The sequence below is a fragment of the Oncorhynchus masou genome, chromosome 5 (assembly GCF_036934945.1).
Source record: "Oncorhynchus masou masou isolate Uvic2021 chromosome 5, UVic_Omas_1.1, whole genome shotgun sequence".
In the NCBI taxonomy this organism is placed as follows: domain Eukaryota; kingdom Metazoa; phylum Chordata; class Actinopteri; order Salmoniformes; family Salmonidae; genus Oncorhynchus; species Oncorhynchus masou.
In genome coordinates this window covers 66910655-66931276 of record NC_088216.1, presented here as the reverse complement: position 1 = coordinate 66931276, position 20622 = coordinate 66910655, and the positions used below count along the sequence as shown (strand labels likewise).

General features: G+C 41.1%; 2 protein-coding genes across 2 annotated transcripts; one reads left to right on the top strand and one right to left on the bottom strand.

The window, feature by feature from the left end:
* Nucleotides 1-362: 362 nt before the first annotated feature.
* LOC135527747 (fez family zinc finger protein 2-like) lies at nucleotides 363-2849 on the top strand. Its single transcript, XM_064956286.1, has 4 exons — nucleotides 363-1148; nucleotides 1456-1590; nucleotides 1709-1841; nucleotides 2587-2849. The coding sequence occupies exons 1-4, from the start codon at nucleotides 363-365 to the stop codon at nucleotides 2847-2849; spliced, it is 1317 nt and encodes a 438-aa protein (XP_064812358.1).
* Nucleotides 2850-13101: 10252 nt separating this feature from the next.
* On the bottom strand, nucleotides 13102-19201 carry cep15 (centrosomal protein 15). Its single transcript, XM_064966522.1, has 4 exons — nucleotides 19084-19201; nucleotides 14379-14502; nucleotides 14134-14202; nucleotides 13102-13940 (listed from the first exon to the last, which is right to left on the bottom strand). The coding sequence occupies exons 1-4, from the start codon at nucleotides 19134-19136 to the stop codon at nucleotides 13749-13751; spliced, it is 438 nt and encodes a 145-aa protein (XP_064822594.1). The 5' UTR covers nucleotides 19137-19201; the 3' UTR covers nucleotides 13102-13748.
* Between the last annotated feature and the right edge of the window lie 1421 nt (nucleotides 19202-20622).

Below are 20622 nucleotides of genomic sequence, written 5' to 3'. Positions count from 1 at the left end.
GCTGCTATCTCCGAATACATCTGTCGTCGCTTTACAAAAAGGTAAACTTCAACATTGACTCAGACGCTAAATTTGCTATCAGATTCTCAGAGGTGTTGAATAGAAATGAACTCACTGCTTTTTGCCCTTTTCTTTTCCTTAACGAGCTTTGTAATGTTCTGTTAATTTTGTGTGTACCAATGAGCATTAATCTGGTAGCCCTGGACTCTATTGTTCCAGTGATGCCCATTTGAATGCAAATGTGTGAGATTGTAATACCAAGGTGCTTATTAAACTGATGTGCGTCCGGTCTTTTCTGGAATTCAGGAGGCGAGGACAGGACGGCTGGTCGGCTGCTGCTCATACCAAGTTCGGTACACAAAATGTCAAGTTCTCTCCCTTTGGGAACGGCAATGTCTGTCCCACGACTCGATGGCGGTAGGAACGGAGTGTCCGCCGCACCAAAGGCGCTGGCCTTCTCCATTGAACGGATCATGTCCAAGACCTCTGAACCAAAAGTCCGTTTGGATGAGCGGCGAGTAGTGGAGACTTCAGAGGGAATGAAGATGCTGGGTCTCTGCTCACCTATACCGTGCATGATCCCCCTACAACCTTTTAGCTACGACTTACAAGCCAAGGCGCTGATGAATTACTCCGAATTTTGGAAAGCTAATTTCAGAGGAACACTATGCACTTCTGCGGCGATGTGCAAAGCCAACTGTGGGATGTGTGGCAAAATTGACTCGGGGTTGAAGAACTCTTTATTACCGGGGAGGGTGATAAAACCCCAAGTCATCCACCAGGCAGTGGCGATGCCCACCAACGGCTCTCTTTATTATTTTAACTACCTGGACTCTGCTTATCACCAGTCTGAGCTGCTAAGCGGACACTTGTTTTCCTCTGCCATGGCCAACTCACAAGCCCAAGCTTCTCTCAGTGCGCACCAGAAACTGCTACTGCTGGAGAACGCCAAACTCGCAAGCACTTCCACCGAAAAGTTTCCGACACCTCAGTACCCACACAAGGAGCATCTCCCTGGCCAGCTCGACCAGATAGTGAAGGAGAACCATAGCCTGAGCTCGGAGAAAAATGGAGTGAAAGCGCATAGCAAGCACAACAGCTCCACGGACGGGAAACCCAAAAACTTCACCTGCGAAGTGTGTGGAAAGGTAAAGCATTTCATTCAGTATAACGAATGGCAAAAAAATAATAACGAAGCAATTGTTATTGTTCGTTTTGTTTGTTTATTATTTGCTATGCAAATCACTTACATTTCCCTTTAAAAAAAGCATGTAGGCCTATAGACAATAACGCAGTATCAGTTATTGTAAATGTTTTGTGCAGTAGATTAGAATAGGCATACCCTATTTACTTGGACATTAAATTGAAGCTGACATGTGTTTTTCTCATTATCAAAACCTCTCACAAATTAAATACAATAAAAGTGAAAACGAGCCTGTTTGTTTTGTTCTGCAGGTGTTCAATGCCCATTATAATTTGACACGACACATGCCAGTGCACACAGGCGCGAGGCCGTTCGTGTGTAAAGTGTGCGGGAAAGGATTCCGTCAAGCCAGCACGTTGTGCAGACACAAAATCATCCACACACAGGTGAAACATGTATTTCACTCGATAACAACTAGATTAGTTATATATGCCTATATTATAAACTCCCTCGAGGATTGCTTACAAATAATAATAATTTAGATATTTTGTATATCTGTATCAGGAAAAGCCTCATAAATGCAACCAGTGTGGCAAGGCGTTCAACAGAAGTTCGACGCTGAACACTCACATACGGATCCATGCCGGGTACAAACCTTTCGTCTGCGAATTCTGTGGGAAAGGATTTCATCAGAAAGGTAATTATCACTATTTAAACCTTGGTCAAGATATTCAGGATATGTCCTCTAATGTAGGCTATATTTACAAAAACCCGCATTGTAGGTTTTAGCCTAGACTATATGTTTTGAGATTAATATAACACCAGAGAATCATAATAAAATAATCCAGATCATATTATTTTCAGCCTGCAATATAAATTAATGAAATTAATATCCCAGACAAATATTAATAAAAAATCATGCTTTTATAACAATAACTAGGCTATATGATGGTGGTAATGATATATCCCAGTTATAACATAATGATAATGTAGCCTAGATTACATCCAAAGGTAACAGCAAAGGCACACAATTCCCAATATTTAGAGGCATATCCATATTATTGGTATTATTGATACCCAGTGCTGCCCTCTGATGTTGAAGCGTCAATTTAAATCGGACATGTCACTTTACACTAACTAACTCTCCACACAAGACTCTTAAATTCGCCATGGGTCAAGAGACAGACCTTTCTCTGGTTTATAATCCAACCGTTTTCAGTTGCTGTTGCGTTTGATTGTGACAAAGTTTGACAACTTCTTGACTTCGACATGCAAATCGCTGATTAATGAAGGCTGTAGAATGGAGCGCCTTTGTGAAGAGTAACTTAATTGTGAACTGTTGACCTTGAGGAGAAAAAAGGAGCTAAATGTGTTCCCTTTCGTGTATGCTGTTCATTTTATTCGCGATGTTAATTTTTATTAATTGCATTTCCCAATTTCAGGAAATTACAAGAACCACAAATTGACGCACAGCGGAGAGAAACAGTACAAGTGTTCCATCTGTAACAAGGCCTTCCATCAGGTCTACAACCTAACCTTTCACATGCACACGCACAACGACAAAAAGCCCTTCACGTGCGGGACCTGCGGGAAAGGCTTCTGCAGAAACTTTGACCTGAAAAAACACATAAGGAAATTGCACGACAATAACTCATGTAGGCCTATATCTGTGGCGACCGATTCTTCCAGGGGACCCGAAAGCTGAGTTTTCCATTGGATTTGGACAGTCTCCTTCACACTTAAATTGACAGGTTATTAAGCCTCGCCAGCGCAAATTTCTCAATGCATTTGTTTCTCCAGTTTTCACTGAGTGATGAAAACATCAAATATAATTGTTAAAAGAAGGGAACCTATGAAGCATGAAAATAAACATTGGGACGACTTGATAGCCTGATGAAAAGCAAATGAGTTTTTTTTAGGTTTTATTCGATTTTAAAATTATAATAATGAGGATGGGAATTTTGCTTTGTTGCAGCAGTGCAGTAAATCTGACCGTGAGTGAATGAATTAATGTTATAAACATTTAAGAAGAAAATTACTATTTGCTCAACCCATGGGGAAATTCAGGAGGACGTGTTTTTTTCTTCTATTGCATAACGTGTGAAAATCGAATTGTAAATAATGAAAATAAAATGTTATTTAAAAGTGTTTTACCTTGGGCGCATTTGTATACATTACAATGTAGGCTACATACAACTAAATTGTAACCTACATGTGGATAAAACGTTTTATACATCAACATAACTTATGCATTAAATTGAATGTTTAACAATTTCAACAGTTGCCATTTATTAATAGGAAATAAAATGTGTATCGTACATAATATGCTATCGAAAACGTTTAGGTTTTTGAGAAAAATATGCCTACTCTAAATGTATATAGGAGTAGGTTAGTCAATGATTTGAAAAGGCCTATAACATATCAGAACGGAATTGTATTGATATTTCAGCCTTCTTTCAAATCAAGTTAAATGTAGCCTATATGCCGAAACCCAGTTGGGAAGACAGTGATAGGTCTGATAAGACTATAGGCCATTTCATCCTCTCAAATATCCAGATGTTTGCTTTTTCACAAAAAAAGATTAGCAAGCAGCTGTTTTACTAGCACCAGTGTGTGGGCTGGTCTGGGTTTATACGCCAATAATACATGGCTCCTGTTACTTGGTTGGGAGAAGTAGGGCTGTGTAGCATTATACACCTCCACTTTAAATTGGTAGCTATAAATTCAGTTTAAGCACTTTTTGCCAGACAAAGAGACAAGTCTGATGATACTACACTTGACTTCCGTGTAATGGCACAAATGATCAGATATAACATGGACTCTTGAATGCGAATTACATTAATCAGCTAAACGCCGTCGATAGTGGGCTTCCGCGCATATACGTGTTCATCAGAATATGAATAATAGAGCACTTGGCCCATATCATCCACCTCTGTCCAACTTTAATAAAGGATAACGTATTCTGCACACGGCTCCTGGAACAATATTATCCTTGCGGCTAACAGAAATTCTGACGAGAGACGGGCGCGTGCTCACAAATCTCGGTCTACCAATTAGAACGTGTAATAATTATGCACCATGTCCAGGGACCGGTTAGAAGCTATTATAACCAGTTGAATGGTCTGTTCACCTCTTGTCCACCCTGGTCCTGCTAGTTCACATAAAATATCCTTCAGAGACGAGAATATACCAACTGGTGTGTGTGTTTTTTTCTTTCAAAAATCATTGTTATATTGTCAGTTACATTCTATTTTGCTGTTGTCACATCGACCAATACTTTATATAGCCCTAAAGGCTCACATTATTGTTCAACATATAGGCTCTAGGAATAATATGTATATATTTCACACTCTGCACGTATTTGTTGGCGTTGAACATTGTGCGTAATTTGAACACTCAAGTGTAGTGCACAGATTGTGCGTAATTCCAGTTTAGGCTACGGAGTTTTCAATAGAAATCCAAGAAAGCCACGTCACATTGCGTCATAAATGTTATTAAGTGTATGCATTAATTGTTCTATCAGAAGAATAAAAAATATTTTCAAATGTACTTTCGTTAGGCCTAATTATTCTCATATTTTAATTCGTAGTCTACGTAGGATAGACTATCAGCAATTTTTCTATACAAACATTCCAAAGCTTCATCAAATAATACAGTTTAATTGACCACAGTCAATGAGTTGCGGGTAGGGGGTTAGCATATGCAGAAAAAAATCATAATCAAATTCCAACACAAACATAACAGCTAGAATATCACGGGGTCATTTATGCCCAATTAAACAATAGGCAAAGCTATCAAGTTGGTATCCCCTTGCATGGACAATCTGGAACATGTCCACACCTACAATCATATTGGGTTGATGGGCCGAATAATCATTACAGTGTTGCCAATGTTACTTGTTTTTACGTCTTATAACAACAGGGTTGGTTTGTTTTGTATAAACAATCTTTACAACTCAGCCTACATTGAATTTCAGTATCCATTCATCCATCTTTGTTAGGGAATAGTCTATAGATGGGAAAATGCGAATGGTGCGAGTTTCTCAAAATAAATGTTTGTGTGTAGAAACGCGTCAGGGCTATGCACAAGAGTGTCCGTCTTGTCCAAAGCCGGAGAAAAGAGTGCTGGGGACTGAAGTAAACAACCTAAAGGCAGCAGCGTTGCCCTTTTCTCTGCACATACCTCTCACGCATCAGAGCAACCAGCTTCGCTTCCAGAAACACGTTAATTGACAACGGAGCTCATTACTGCGTGCACATGTAAAACAGCGAGAGAGATTACCAACACAAGAGCGCATTAATCAACTGTCAACAATTGAGAACATCTACACGACCAGGATCACCCAAAATTGATGCATTTACAAGTCACAAAAGGCTCGGCTGAGACAGGAAGAAAAGAAGAGCAAGACTTTTGTTTGGCCATTTCAATTGATTGGGAGATTAACAGGAGTAGCTTCAGCTGTTTTTAAGGGCTGAGAGGAGAGAAAAGGACCAATTAAGTCCACCAAATGTTAACTACATCAGTTTCCCCCGTTTAGCCCAAATGAAATTCTAATTAAACCAACCCTTACCAACATTTTGGAAAGCAATTTCTTTCGCTGCTGGAGGAGAGCACAGGCTAGTTAGAAGAAGCATTGGCTCTTGACACAAAGAGCTCACAAGGCGCATTCTAAAATGCCATGAGGGAAGTTAATGAGCATCGGGCGAAGTCCTTGGATCTCTTCCTGGAGAATGGTGTTGAAAAGATGGAATCAGCCAGCCAACTACATGGTGTTCTGGAAACTTCTTAATAATGTCCAAAGGGGCAGTCAGCAATAATATTGTTGTAGCTGCTCAAAATATGCAGTGGGTACTCGACTCTGGAAAATTATAGGATTGTAACATACATGTGTTTGTATACATGACACCACAAAAGTCATTGAAAATTATAAGACATTCTATTGTAAAATAAATAAATAATATTAATAATAATAATAATAAACAAAATGTAAATCCACATTTGGTTTCAAACACCTCGTTAGGATCTTGGATTTTCTAAATATTTTTGGGGGTGCATTAGCTTAGCATATCACACCAGCAAATTGGTGTGTGCATTGTATAGGCCTACACAATAATTACATTAAATACAAGTAAATCAAATACAATAAAAAAAGGAAAATAAATACACAACATAACATGATGACAGGACTGTGATATTCAAGTGATACAAATTCCTTGACAAAACCAGTTAACACTTTCCCCACCAAATCGAATTAAAATCCTTCCATACATTTACACAATGTAAATGTACTCACACGCACACTTCTTTTCTTGGATCCTTCTTGGCTCGTTAAGAACACGGGTGGTAGAAGGTGCTTTGTGGCTTAGAGGCCTGTGGGTGCTGGGCTTGTAGGAGCCATGTGCCGGCTCTGCCCTACTGGAATCACATCACTGTCTGTCAGTCTCCTTAGATTGACCTCTGCCCAAGACCAGTCCATTTGCCTGCCCTCAGAGCCCTGGGCCAAGGAGCTGAAGGAGACCCTCTGTCCCCTTGCCCACTCCTTTCACCTCTGTCTCTGGGAGGATTAGAAAACCCTAAACCCCAAACAATCTGCTCCACATTTCCAGCCTCAGCCTCTCACTGCACTGACAGCAATGAGATTGGTGTCCATGAGGAATCATGAGTAAATACTAATGTTGGCCACTGTCAAAAACAATTCAATAGATAAACAATACACAATTAATAGGCAAGAATACAACTGAATATCAACACATTTCTATAACTAGATAAATAAGTGACAAATGCGTGAGTATTGTTCTCCATCACAGCCTGCCAAGACTGAGCTCTATTTTTGTGGAATTAAATCAGTCTTTCATTGTTGGTCAGGATCACTAATTCTGGGATGTCCGGTGCTAATCCCTTTGACCTGGTCTGGCCCTGCTGAGACATGTCCACTACTGCTGTGCTTACCCAGAAGTGCTAATGACGTACTACTTCAGAACCACAGCGTCCATTCACGCAAATAAGGCCCCTTATAATGAGATCCTACAAGTTGTCAAATTAGGATGAGCAGTCTCACCAGTTGGTAGGCACTGGTAAGAAGATGGAAGGACTGAACACCTGTATAACTAATTTACTTCATGTGACTTCCATTAACACAATAGAGATTGATCCCAGCAATTAAAATGTAATTGTTTTTCATAAGATAGAAGATACAGTTGAAGTCGGAGGTTTACATATACCTTAGCCAAATACATTTAAACTCAATTTTCACAATTCCTGACATTTAATCCTAGTAAAAAAATCCCTGTTTTAGGTCCATTAGGATTGCCATTACCACTGTCAGAATAATAGTAGAGAGAATTATTTATTTCAGCTTTTATTTATTTATTCACATTCCCAGTGGGTCAGAAGTTTACATACACTCAATTAGTATTTGGTAGCATTCCCTTTAAATTGTTTAACTTCGGGTCAAATGATTCGGGTAGCCTTCCACAAGCTTCCCAAAATAAGTTGGGCGAATTTTGGCCCATTCCTCCTGACAGAGCTGGTGTAACTGAGTCAGGTTTGCTTGGGGTCATTGTCCATTTGGAAGACCCATTTGCGACCCAGATTTAACTGATGTCTTGAGATGGTGCTTCAAAATATTCACATCATTTTCCTTCCTCATGATGCCATCTATTTTGTGAATTGCACCAGTCCCTCCTGCAGCAAAGCACCCCCACAACATGATGCTGCAACCCCCATGCATCACGGTTGGGATGGTGTTCCTCGGCTTGCAAGCCTCTCCCTTTTTCCTCCAAGCATAATGGTGGTCATTCTGGCCAAACAGTTCTATTTTTGTTTCATCAGACCAGAGGATAAAAAAGTGCAAAAAGTACCATCTTTGTCCCCATGTGCAGCTGTAAACCGTAGTCTGGCTTTTTTATTGCGGTTTTGGAGCAGTGGCTTCTTCCTTGCTGAACGGCCTTTCAGGTTATGTCGATATAGGATTCGTTTTACTGTGGATATAGATACTTTTGTACCTGTTTCCTCCAGCGTCTTCACAAGGTCCTTTGCTGTTGTTCTGGGATTGATTTGCACGTTTCGCACCAAAGTACGTTCATCTCTAGGAGACAGAATGTGTCTCCTTCCTCAGCTGTATGACGGCTGCATGGTCCCATGGTGTTTATACTTGTGTACTATTGTTTGTACAGATCAACGTGGTACCTTCATGCATTTGGAAATTGCTCCCAATGATGAACCAGACTTGTGGAGGTCTACGATTTATTTTCTGAGGTCTTGGCTGATTTCTTTTCATTTTAACATGTCAAGCAAAGAGGCACTGAGTTTGAAGGTATGCCTTGAAATACATCCACAAGTACACCTACAATTGACTCAAATTATGTCAATTAACCTATCAGAAGCTTTTAAAGCCATGACATCATTTTCTGGAATTTTCCAAGCTGTTTAAAGGCACAGTCAACATAGTGTATGTAAACTTCCGACCCACTGAAATTGTGATACAGTGAATTATAAGTGAAATAATCTGTCTGTAAACAATTGTTGGAAAAATGACTTGTGTCATGTACAAAGTAACAAAGTCCTAACAAAGTCCTAACTGACTTGCCAAAACTATAGTTAGTTAACAAGAAATTTGTGGAGTGGTTGAAAAACAAGTTTTAATGACTCCAACCTAAGTGTATGTAAACTTCCGACGACAACTGTATGTGATAAAAATACACATTCTGTATTTCCAAAGTGTTGTTCAGAACATACTGTGAATGCATTCTTCCCCCACAGTATCAATATTGATCCACTCTCTCACAAACTAAGAGACAAACCCTCAACTCAAATACAACTATATGTTATAACTTCACTTACCGCACCAGTAGGCTTGTGGAAAAAGAGCTGAAAACATTAAGCACAATGTAAGTATGCATTTGAAAAGGGTAAAAATAAAACACTGCAGGAGTTCCCAGCAGTACAGCAGAAATAGTCTAAGAATAAATAAAAAAATCCCAGACAAGCTCCAGTATATGAAAGACATTTGTGTTTAAGTGCACTACAATTGAAAAAGTATGTGCCGAAAGCTTTCTTTGTAAGGAGTACGGAGAGCCAGTGAAATGCAGTGAGGTATATGATTATGTTGACACAAAAAACCTCGGGTCCATTTTGGAGGAAACACTATACTTAAGCTTGGCCAGTCAATACCAAACAGTGTGGCGCTCCCTTAAGGCCAGTGTTACTTCCTTTTAGTGTGCCACATGTAGACTTGTTTTTAATCCACCACAACATGAACAACACAGTCAACTCCTCTCTTAGCCGATACAGTAGGCACAGGCCTAGCTGGCAGGACATGCACTTAGCCAAAGCTGACATGATCAAAGGAGTGATAAGGAATACTATGGGAGTACATTGTACAGTATGGAGCCCCATGTTATTTCAAGAAACAGCATTTTAACATTGGTTTATTTTTAAATACTGTAGGTCTGTGATGTTTGTCTTCATTTCTATCACATAATAACAAAATGTTCTAAAATAATAGAAAAACAAAACAAAATTATGCCAAAATTGTAGTTTTGTTGTACAGCACTCACTACACTTGCAGCACATTATTCAATAAAATACAACATGCAATCATCCATTATCCAATCAATTGAAGTCGACAGCTAACCAGTTATTGTGCTTCTCAGGAGGCTCTCAGCATGCTCTCAATAGACGCCCCAAATCATGTAATCATACGGTTTTAAATGCATATGCTATTAGAGATGGAGAGGGTCACCTCCTAGCCTCCTCTGTCTGCTGCTAATCCTGTAGCTGAATTTGAGAGGTTGGCTTTAACCCAGGTGTCTGTGGGGTAATGGGGGTCAGGGGACTCAGGGAGGGTTGTCACGGCTGGGACTGGCTGGCAGGGCCTGGTAACAAGGGCCTGGTCTGCCAACCGGGGGCGTGAAGGGACTGTGGTGTCCGTAGCTAATCCACCTCAGGGCTTTCACCATTAGAATACATAATGTGAATCTAGTCATTTGGAAGCGCTCCAGATCGTGCTCTTCAAAATCCTTTTAGATAATTCGCTGCCTGTCCCCCTGCCCTCACTCACCCTCGTTGCCCCTCCTCAAACCTTCACCCACCCCTCCCACAACCACCATCCCCCATTAGCCCCCCTCCATGGCGACTGGTGCCTGCCTGACCTCGGGGGCAGGATCGGGTCCCATCTGAGGAGCCAGGGCAGCTGCCAACCATGGCCACTTCAACGCAGGCCATCCGGATGATTGCGTTTGTCAAGCCGCCACTCCGCGTCAACCCAGTGCATGTTTGATCATCGCAATTAGGCTGGATCAGGGTTGCCATCTCTGCCACAGAGAGGGAATGAGAGAAGGAAGAACGAGGAAGGTGGAGGGAGGGCAGAGGGGTGGTTTGTGCTGGTTTGACAGTCAGAAAGCAGGTGGAAAGACTCGCTGCGTTTTTGCATCCCGTTTAACAGTGAGACAGACGCCCACCTTCACATTTTGTCCCATGTACCTTCTCATTATCCACACAGCAGCTCCTTAACACTGTCCCTACGGCCCGTGTCTTACCTGAAAATATCTGAACTGAAGTCTCAATTATGTTGGTGGAAACAAATCTGTAACACTATGACCAATTTGTAACCCCATAAATAGGACCATTTATCATACTGAATATGGTTTATTGGTAAAATGGTAAAATAACCCTAGAAAACACAGACATTCTAACTTTACAAGCAATAATGCTTTCTGATCGGTGATACCAACTGCCTAACAAACAGACCCCCCCCAAAAAAATAAATAAATAAATACAAAATAAACATGTCTTGAGAAACACAGCAGAGTTTATGCAAGCCTAATGGACCTGAAGATATGAATGGCTCATTTTACACACATTCCTATGGAGTATTATGAACATATGGTAACTGGCTGACCTCAGGCTACCCTTGAATAAAGAGACAATTAAAAAAAAAAATATCGCGGACACAGAAGGTCCTTCTGGAGGCTTTGTTTAATAAAGACGGCACAATCACATTGTATCTCAAATATAAAGAGGACTCTTCAATAACTATATAACGGTTTAGACACATTCCAGAGAACAGCTCAATGGCTTAGGCTAATATACATGTATGTATCCCCCTAATGCACAATATACAGTGCCTTCAGAAAGTATTCATACCCCTTGACTTAGTCTACATTTTGTTGTGTTACAGCCAGAATTCACAAGACCCCACAAGGACTAAGTGAAAACATGATTTTGGAAATTTTGGCAAAATTATTTAAAATGAAATACATAAATATATATAATTTACACAAGTATTCACACCCCTGAGTGAATACACATTAGAATCACCTTAAGCAGCGATTACAGATGTAGGTCTTTCTGGGTAAGTCTCTAAGGAGCTTTGCACACTGGGATTGTACAATATTTGCACATTATTATAAACTCTGTTAATTTGGTTGTTGATCATTAATTGACAGCCATTTTCAAGTCTTGCCATAGATTTTCATGCCAATTTAAGTCTAAAACATATCTAGGCCACTCAGGAACATTCACTGTCGTCCTGCTGAAAGGAGGATTTGTCTCCCAGTGCCTGTTGGAAAGCAGATAACCAGGTTTTGTGCTAGGATTTGCCTGTGCTTAGCTCTATTCTGTTTTTTTTATCACAAAAAACTTCCCCTAGTCCTTGCTGATGACAAGCATAACCATAACACGATGCAGCCACCACCATGCTTTAAAATATGAAGTGGTACTCAGTGATGTGTTGTGTTCAATTTGCCCCAAACATAATGCTTTGTATTCAGGACATCAAGTTAATTTCTTTGTCACATTTTTTGCAGTTTTACCTTCGTGCCTTATTGCAAACAGGGTGCATGTTTTGGAACACTTTTATTCTGTACAGGCTTCCTTTTGTTAATAACTCTGCAATTTCGGTTTCGGTTAGTATTGAGTAACTACAATGTTGTTGATCCATCCTCAGTTTTCTCCTATCACAGCCATTAAATTCTGTTACTGTTTTAAATTGTCCTCATGGTGAAATCCCTGAGCAGTTTCCTTCGTCTCTGGCAACTGAGTTAGGAAGGATGCCGAATTCCTTGAAGCGGCTGGGTGTATGTATACACCATCCACAGTGTAATTAATAACTTCACCATGCTCAAAGGGATATTCAATGTCTGCTTCTTTTGTACCCATCTGCCAACAGGTGCCCTTCTTTGCGATGCATTGGAAAACCTCCCTGGTCTTTGTAGTTGAATCTGTGATTGAAATTCACTGCTCGACTGAGGACCTTACACATAATTTCATGTTTGGGGGTACAGAGATGAGGTACATTCAAAAATCATGTTAAACATATTTATTGCACACAGAGTAAGTCCATGCAACTTATGTGACTTGTTAAGTACATTTCTACTCCTGAACGTATTTAGGCTTGCCATAAGAAAGTGGGTGAATACTTATTGACTCAAGGCATTTCAGATGTATTTTTTATTAAATTGTAAACATTTCTCATAAAATTATTTCACTTTGATATGGGGTATGGTTTATAAGCCAGCGACACAAAAATCGCAATTGAATCCATTTTAAATTCAGGCTAACACAAAATGTGGAAAAAGTCCAGGGTTGTGAAAACTTTCTGAAGGCACTGTGTGATGAAGTGTGGGGGGTGGTGGAATGGTGTTAATACATGTAAAACAAACATGTTAGAAATAAGTTATATGCTAGCATTTTAATGGATAAACATATTGAATTGTTGGGTGTGTATATAGTGTGCAATATTTTATTTGTATAGTTTATTATCTGTCAACTCTACAAAGTTAGGTGTGTGCCAGCTCATGCTTTTTAATGGACTAATAAGCTAAACTATAATTATTTATTAGGGAAAAAAAGTACATTTACAGTGAATGGAATATATAGATGAAGAATGTGAATAATAAAACACTATTGGTTACATTTGCACATTGCTTGTTACGACTAATAGACATTGCACAGTATATGAACAAAAAAAGTGCTTTAATGTACACATAAGAACATAGCTAGTATACAGACAATACATGCAAATAAATAAGAGCATATTTGATTAAATCATTGCTGAGTGACAGACGAAGTGAATGACCTGAGTCTAACTAACTGAAGGAATTTGCCTGTTATCCAAATCTATGGTGCTACCTCCCCCTAGTGGGCAGATATGGGCCATGAATTCAAAGACACCATATTCTGTTTCAAATAGAATTCTGATGGGATTACCATAAAGCGTTAAAGGCAATACCATCTCACTGAAAGTGTGAGCATTGCTTGTAAACATTGCAATCAAGAGCAGCAATTCTGCAGACTGAGGGGTAATAGGCTAAATCTGAGCTTCACCCTGAGACATCAAAATGACTGAGCACAAAAAGGAGCTGCAGTGTAAATACAATGGAAATCAACATGATGCCTACTCAATAATGTTGGTGCTAAGAATACTGTTATTCTGATAGGAAAACAGCCCATATGAGACTAAATATGGCCTATAAAAAAATAGCATTTACCTCACAATAACCTCAATCTACAGTGTAACTGTCAACTGATTTTAGTTTCTCCTTCACTCCATGTTGATCACATAAGATTAAGTCAAAAGCCAAAACAGATTGTCCACTTCAGGTCATTTGACATGTTTCAGTATAGGACGAGGAGGCAGAGCCCCATCTTGTGTGGGGGCATGGTCTCTGGGTGTAGTTTTCTGTTTTTGTTGTTTAGGTGTTCTGCTAGGGTCACTGCTCGGATGTGGGCCCTTACCCAGTAGGAAGCGCTCCCATTCTGGGATCTTCTCCTCAACTGATGCCCAGTAACGAGTCTGAAACAAGACAACAGTACAGCGGCCTGTGTCAACAACAATCTGTGACCCCCTGACTGTACTTAATTATCAGGTATAGTAGGGTCAAGCTGCAAAACAACTCAAAATAGCTCCCATTGAAAATTAGGGGAGGCAAGGCAATCTTCCGAGAGGGCATGTATTGTTAATTTGTTGTTACTAAGAGATCCCTTACCTCCAAACTGAGGATGTCAGGGTGTGGGAGTTCTCTTGTTCTGAGACGATTCTCCATTTTCTGCAAGTCCTGTATTTGGAGAAAGGATCAGCCTATCACAAATTCAGCTATTCCTTTACACATGGCCTTCAAAACCTACAGTATACCAGCCTCATCAACATGCACAATAAAAGGCATGCACTGAGCGTGTACATTCAAGTAGAGAACCTAGCAGCAGGTCTGAGAGGCACTTGGTAGATTCATACCTGGAGGAGCTGGGAGTTTCTCTCATGTGCAGCTTGTGACAGCTTCACCTGCTGCCTCCTCTTGCTCTTCTGTTGCTCATATCGACTTTCCATCTGCTGAAGGAGCACAGCCCTCTTCCCTAGACTGACACAACATAGATGACTTCCTTAGCTATGCTTCCATGTGAAAATGAGCTTCAGGCTCTGCATGTTATTCAAGTTAAATTGAGCTACCTATACTTTTGTTCTGGATATTCAGCAAGCCAAAGCCACTTATGACATTTTAAACAAACTCCCAGGGGGCCAGCTGAAGTTAACTAAAGGGCTTGTTTGACATTGCAGCCGACAGTGCAGGCAACTGCTGACAGACTGATCTACAAATCACCTTGCATCACAAATAACTACTTAATATTTTTTGTAGATCAGTCACAATTTACCCATGATACATCACAGTTTTAATGCTCTTGAACATGCCATTATCAGCTAGCCAGTAGATCCGATCCGCTTGTTTACAGCTGTACTAGGGTCGGACATCATTCCTGTGTATATTATGACACGAGGAGCCGGCCCGAGATATGGCTCGGAAAACGTACCTCAATCATGGGCCAGCATCCCTGTGGAACACTTGACGCCTTGCACGGTCTGTTACAACAAGAATATTGAACGACTGCTAGTTTTTCCAGAAAACTGTCCTTTTCCTCTTCATGCTAGGTAGCAGAAGCCACAGCAGCCGTTAATGTTCAACATGACGCACCATTCTAGAATGGCTGTTGTTGCTACTGCTAGCTACCATGAGGACAAAAACGTCAGTTTAATTAAAAACCAGCAGTTGCTCAATCTTCTTGTAACAGTTGGGATAAATGGGACAATTCGGAGTATACCGCATTTCTCATCCCTGGATTGAGCTGTTTTAAAAGCCATATCTCGCACCGTCTTATTATATGTCTTATTATACACTGAGTGTACAAAACATTAGGAACATTTTACTAATATTGTGTTGCACCCCCTTTTTCCCTCAGAACAGCCTCAATTCGTCGAGGCATGGACCGTACAAGGTGTTGAAAGCGTTTCACATGGATGCTGGCCCATGTAGACTCCAATGCTACCCACAGATGTGTTAAGTTGGCTGGATTTCCTTTGGGTGGTGGACCATTCTTGATACACACAGGAAACTGTTGAGCGTTAAAGACCCAGCAGCACTGCAGTTCTTGACACACTCAAACCAGTGCATCTGACACCTACTACCATACAAAAGGCACAAATCTTGTCTTACCCATTCACCCTCTGAATGGCACACATTCACAATCCATGTCTCAATTCTCTCAAAGCTTAAAAATTAATTTGCGATATTAACAAGTGACATCAATAAGGGATCATAGCTTTCACCTGGCCAGTCTATATGTCATGGAAAAAGCAGGTGTTCCTAATGTTTTGTGTACTCCGTGTAAACAGGAATGCTGTCCGACCATAGTCCAGCTGTAAGCAAGCGGCTCGGATCTGCTGGCTTTTTAAATCAGCTAGTTAGCATTAGCTACATTTACCATATTAACTTTTCGTGCGAAGACTGAATCGAAGAGAGTGAGATTAGGTGTGGAAAACGAAGATGGTAACAACAAGAAGTAATTAAAACATGAACTGCATAGCGCCAGGCTGTAGGAATCCCTCGGTAAGCTACTATCGGCTGCCCGAGGACCCACAACTTTTGAAGAAGTGGCTCCATGTCCTGAAGAGGAAGGACGTGCCAGCCTGAGCTAGCAGGATCTGTAGACAGCACTTTGCAGAGGCAGACTTCACGATGAAGGGCACTTGCGATGCGGCAACTGGGAGTGTCCGAATGGAAAGGAGTCATAGGCCTATGTTGATGCCTTCTGCTTGCACCTCCATGTAAAATTGAGGGTTGTTGTAGTAGGGGTTACTGACCGACCATCATCAACATCGCTGAAGCGACTGAACGGAGGAGGTTCCGCGAGTCAATGCAATGGAGCCTGAGGTAACGTTAACCGGTCATGACTGTTGTTGACTAGGCTAGCATTAGACACTGGACAACTTCATTGCAACTTTAGTTGAAGGTAACTAGCTAACTGCATCAGAAGTGTTTTGTATAACACCCCCCCCCCCCCAGCAAACAACGTTAGCAAGCAACTCTACTGCAACACAGTTTCTCCGTGTACCCGTTATTAGGTAGTTACTGTAGCTAGCTTCCACCTCAGATAGTCAAGTACTGTAATACATTTTGTTGACAGATTTGTTATCTCCACCTCCTTTAGCTAGACTGAAGTTGACATAGCTAATGTTTGCTGAAAAATAAATGTTCCTGTATTTGCTGTGTGTGTTGACAAAGCATTCAAGACAGGTAGCTTGTTAATGCCAACTAATATATTTAGCTCCAGTCTTAACAAAACATGTTTGTTTTCAGGATGACATCTTCATCCCTGAAAAGGTTTTCATCTTGGAGGAGACTGAAGGAGGCAGAGGAGGGACATGTAAATCCATGTTATTTCTAAGGCTATTGTTTATTTCAAGTATATGCAGTGATTCTTGAATAAAGCTATAGCCTAACAGATGCCTTAATTGTTTTCTACCAACAGGAAAGAAGGTTTAGTACAGCATGCCAAACAGGAAAGAAGGGTTAGTACAGCATGCCAAACAGGAAAGAAGGGTTAGTACAGCATGCCAAACAGGAAAGAAGGGTTAGTACAGCATGCCAAACAGGAAAGAAGGGTTAGTACAGCATGCCAAACAGGAAAGAAGGGTTAGTACAGCATGCCAAACAGGAAAGAAAGGTTAGTACAGCATGCCAAACAGGAAAGAAGGGTTAGTACAGCACGCAAAACAGGAAAGAAGGGTTAGTACAGCACACAAAACAGGAAAGAAAGGTTAGTACAGCATGCCAAACAGGAAAGAAGGGTTAGTACAGCATGCCAAACAGGAAAGAAGGGTTAGTACAGCATGCCAAACAGGAAAGAAGGGTTAGTACAGCACGCAAAACAGGAAAGAAGGGTTAGTACAGCACGCCAAACAGGAAAGAGGGTTAGCATGCCAAACAGGAAAGAAGGGTTAGTACAGCATGCCAAACAGGAAAGAAGGGATAGTACAGCACGCCAAACAGGAAAGAGGGTTAGCATGCAAAACAGGAAAGAAGGGTTAGTACAGCATGCCAAACAGGAAAGAAGGGTTAGTACAGCACGCCAAACAGGAAAGAAGGGATAGTACAGCACGCCAAACAGGAAAGAGGGTTAGCATGCCAAACAGGAAAGAAGGGTTAGTACAGCATGCCAAACAGGAAAGAAGGGTTAGTACAGCACGCCAAACAGAGTCCTGGCCCAATACGCCACAGATGGAGCTGATGGAGAGTGAGATCAGTGAAGACCATAACTCCCTGTATGAACCTGAGAGCTCAGAATCCCAATCATCACAGTGCGAGCCAAGATATACTATCGATCACTTTAGGGGAGGGGGCTGGTGTTCTGAAAGTAGAGAAGGAACAGGCCATTCAACAGCAAATTCAAAGATACACCCATCCATAAAGGAAATCGGAGTGGAACTGTTTTCCCGTTTCAATGGTTGTGCGACCTTGTCCCGGCCCTGCTGTTTCGACTCCCTCTCTCTCAACCTATAAAAAGCCAACTGACATTTGCTCCTGAGGTGTTGAACTGTTGCACCCTCTATAACCACCGTGGTTAATATTTTGATGTGAAAAGGTATTTTGTAAAATTCATTTCATTGATTGATTGTTTGCTGTGCTGAATATTCTCTAACTGTCAGAGTGATGGGACATATAGTATCTGTAACATACTCATCTGCATCTTAACTTCCTAAAATGGCAATAGAAACTATAACAGTGTGACTCCCTGCTCCTCTTTTGGTAAAATGCTGAGGGATGTGGCTGGAGAAATGTAACCACTCTCAAATTCATAGGCAGTGCTATAGATGCAAGGACTGACCATCCAGGATATCAAAATTGTAATCCTGTTTCTATGATCTGTTTCCACCCAGTTCGCTTTCGTCTGCTCAATGGCATATATTATTAAAGTCTACTTTGACTCTGCCAACTAGCTGCCCAGTATAGATACCATTCCTTTCCGATAGATGGTAGGGAGAGGCATAACTTGCAGTGCATTGAGAGTCACAAATAGAACAAAGTTATATTTAAGCGCCTGGCCACGCAGACACTCACGAGCAGAGTGAGTGTAATGATTGAATAACATGTATGTGTAAATGTATTTTGCACCGCTTGCGCATGCGACGCGAACGGTGTAGTCTGCATGTAATTCTTCCTTGTGGGATCTGGCTGGGGATTTTGTGCTTTATCGCCACCATCTCTCTACAACACACACACACTCATTCTCCAGCATCCCCACTCACACCAGTTTGTGTTCGGCTACGCCAACTCCTTAGCTGAGGTGTTTTGTCTGTATTGTTACTGCCACGAGAACGAACTCTGATCTGGGGCAACGATCGGCTCACATTAACGGCTTCAGTAGGTTTATTGGCTCCCTAACTAACATGATTTAATTCTCTATAATAGACTCAGAGTTACTCTGGAAATTCAGCCATTTTTTTGGTTAGCTGGCGTTCTAAATCATAGTGGTTCCATTCCCCGGTAACGTCACATGGTTCTGACTGAGCTAACGTTAGCCAACAAGCACTAGCGTTTTGCTACCCTTGACGACACGTTACTAATGGTCAAATTTCCCTAAAATTATTTAACTAGACAATAGCTCACATTTCTTCGTGTTTCTTGTTCAGTTCAACTTCTTCAAATGGAGGAGATGTCATTCTGCTAATTTAACTAGAAAGAGATAGACACTGCTGACCTTCTTCTTCGATGAGGTATAACGGTGGTTGGCATCCAATATGTTGCATTACCGCCACCTACTAGACTGGAGTACAACTCCCTAATCTAACACTACACTCACAAAAAAATTATATAAATAAAATTAAAATCACATCACCCTACTCCACTATTTAAATATATTTAGTCATACCTCATGCCAACAACCTGAAAGGATGGGACATCACCACTTAACACACCATGTAACTCTTCTGATGTCAAGTCTCACACACCCAACTACTTCTCCGCAGCTGCCACCACAACCTCCATTTTCTGCAACTTGCTATCAATGCTAAAAATCCAATCTTACTGAAACATATATCACTTGTTGGCCTCTCACTTTGTACTGGTGCAGATATACTACTCAAACCACTCCTCTTAGCATCCCTCCCCCTTGACCCATCTTCCACTACTTTCTTCACTGCTTCAGCATATGACAACTTCTGCACTACTCTAACCCCGGAAACCTCAACCCGCCTATCTCCACGGGACATTTCTGACTCCAAGCTCCATGGGCACCCCTACAGTTAACACATACCACTCCTTCTCCCAATGCTATACATTCCTTTGTCTCATGCCCTTCTGCACACTTCTCACACTAGGAACCTCCCTCCTACACACTGCTGCCACATTCCCATAAGCTTGACACCTGTAACAATGTAGTGTATTCGGTACAAAAGCTCGGACAGGATAACGTATATATCTTAACATCACTTTGTCGGGCAGAGATTCAAAACTCAAAAGAACAGACAATGACTCTTCTGTTTCACCACTCTCGCCACCCTGTCTGCGTCGCACCAAACAACGAGCATCACGAACACCAGGAATCTTCAGTTGGTCAACTTTTACATTTACTGCTACCCAAGTACTCACTCCTTTTCTTGAGAGTGAAACAATTCACATTTCTTGACCTCATTTGTTTAATGCCGAGCGCTTTCTCCCTCTGACCAGCAGAAACAAACAATTATCACAAGACCACTTCTGGTTACCCTCACCGATTCCGCAGTACCCAACTCTGTTTCCACCCACCCTGAAATCACAAATGGATCAGGGTCCACTTTTTCCAAAAAACTTCACTCCTAATGTCAAAGACTCATCTTTATCCTGACCCTCGGTGCAAGCATCAGGCTCCGAGAACGTCACCACACCTACCACCTCCAATACTTTGCCCTCATTCACTTCCATTTCTACTTCGGTCTTCAGCTCACTCTGCTTACACTTTCTACCATTCTTCTTTAACAAACCATCTCCCTTTTTTCCCACCATTTTTAACTGTATCAAGCTCACCATCTTCCTCCCCCTCTCTTTTAGACCTCCTATGCGTCTCTTTTTCCCTCAATTACTCTTCTGTATTCCAAGTGTACGTCTCCTTATGATAATACTGCACTTCTCCTGACACATCTAGTTGTTGCTTTCTCAAGGGATGCCATT

Bases quoted from the DNA above. Each gene is read 5' to 3' on its own strand.
- LOC135527747 (XM_064956286.1), top strand. From the start codon at position 363: ATGTCAAGTTCTCTCCCTTTGGGAACGGCAATGTCTGTCCCACGACTC. The intron at 1,591-1,708 runs GTGAAACATGTA...TATCTGTATCAG, and splicing joins ACAAAATCATCCACACACAG to GAAAAGCCTCATAAATGCAA. The intron at 1,842-2,586 runs GTAATTATCACT...TCCCAATTTCAG, and splicing joins GAAAGGATTTCATCAGAAAG to GAAATTACAAGAACCACAAA.
- cep15 (XM_064966522.1), bottom strand. From the start codon at position 19,136: ATGACATCTCCTCCATTTGAAGAAGTTGAACTGAACAAGAAACACGAA. The intron at 14,503-19,083 runs GTGAGCTATTGT...ATGTTGTGTCAG, and splicing joins AACAAGAAACACGAAGAAAT to TCTAGGGAAGAGGGCTGTGC. The intron at 14,203-14,378 runs GTATGAATCTAC...CTCCAAATACAG, and splicing joins GAAACTCCCAGCTCCTCCAG to GACTTGCAGAAAATGGAGAA.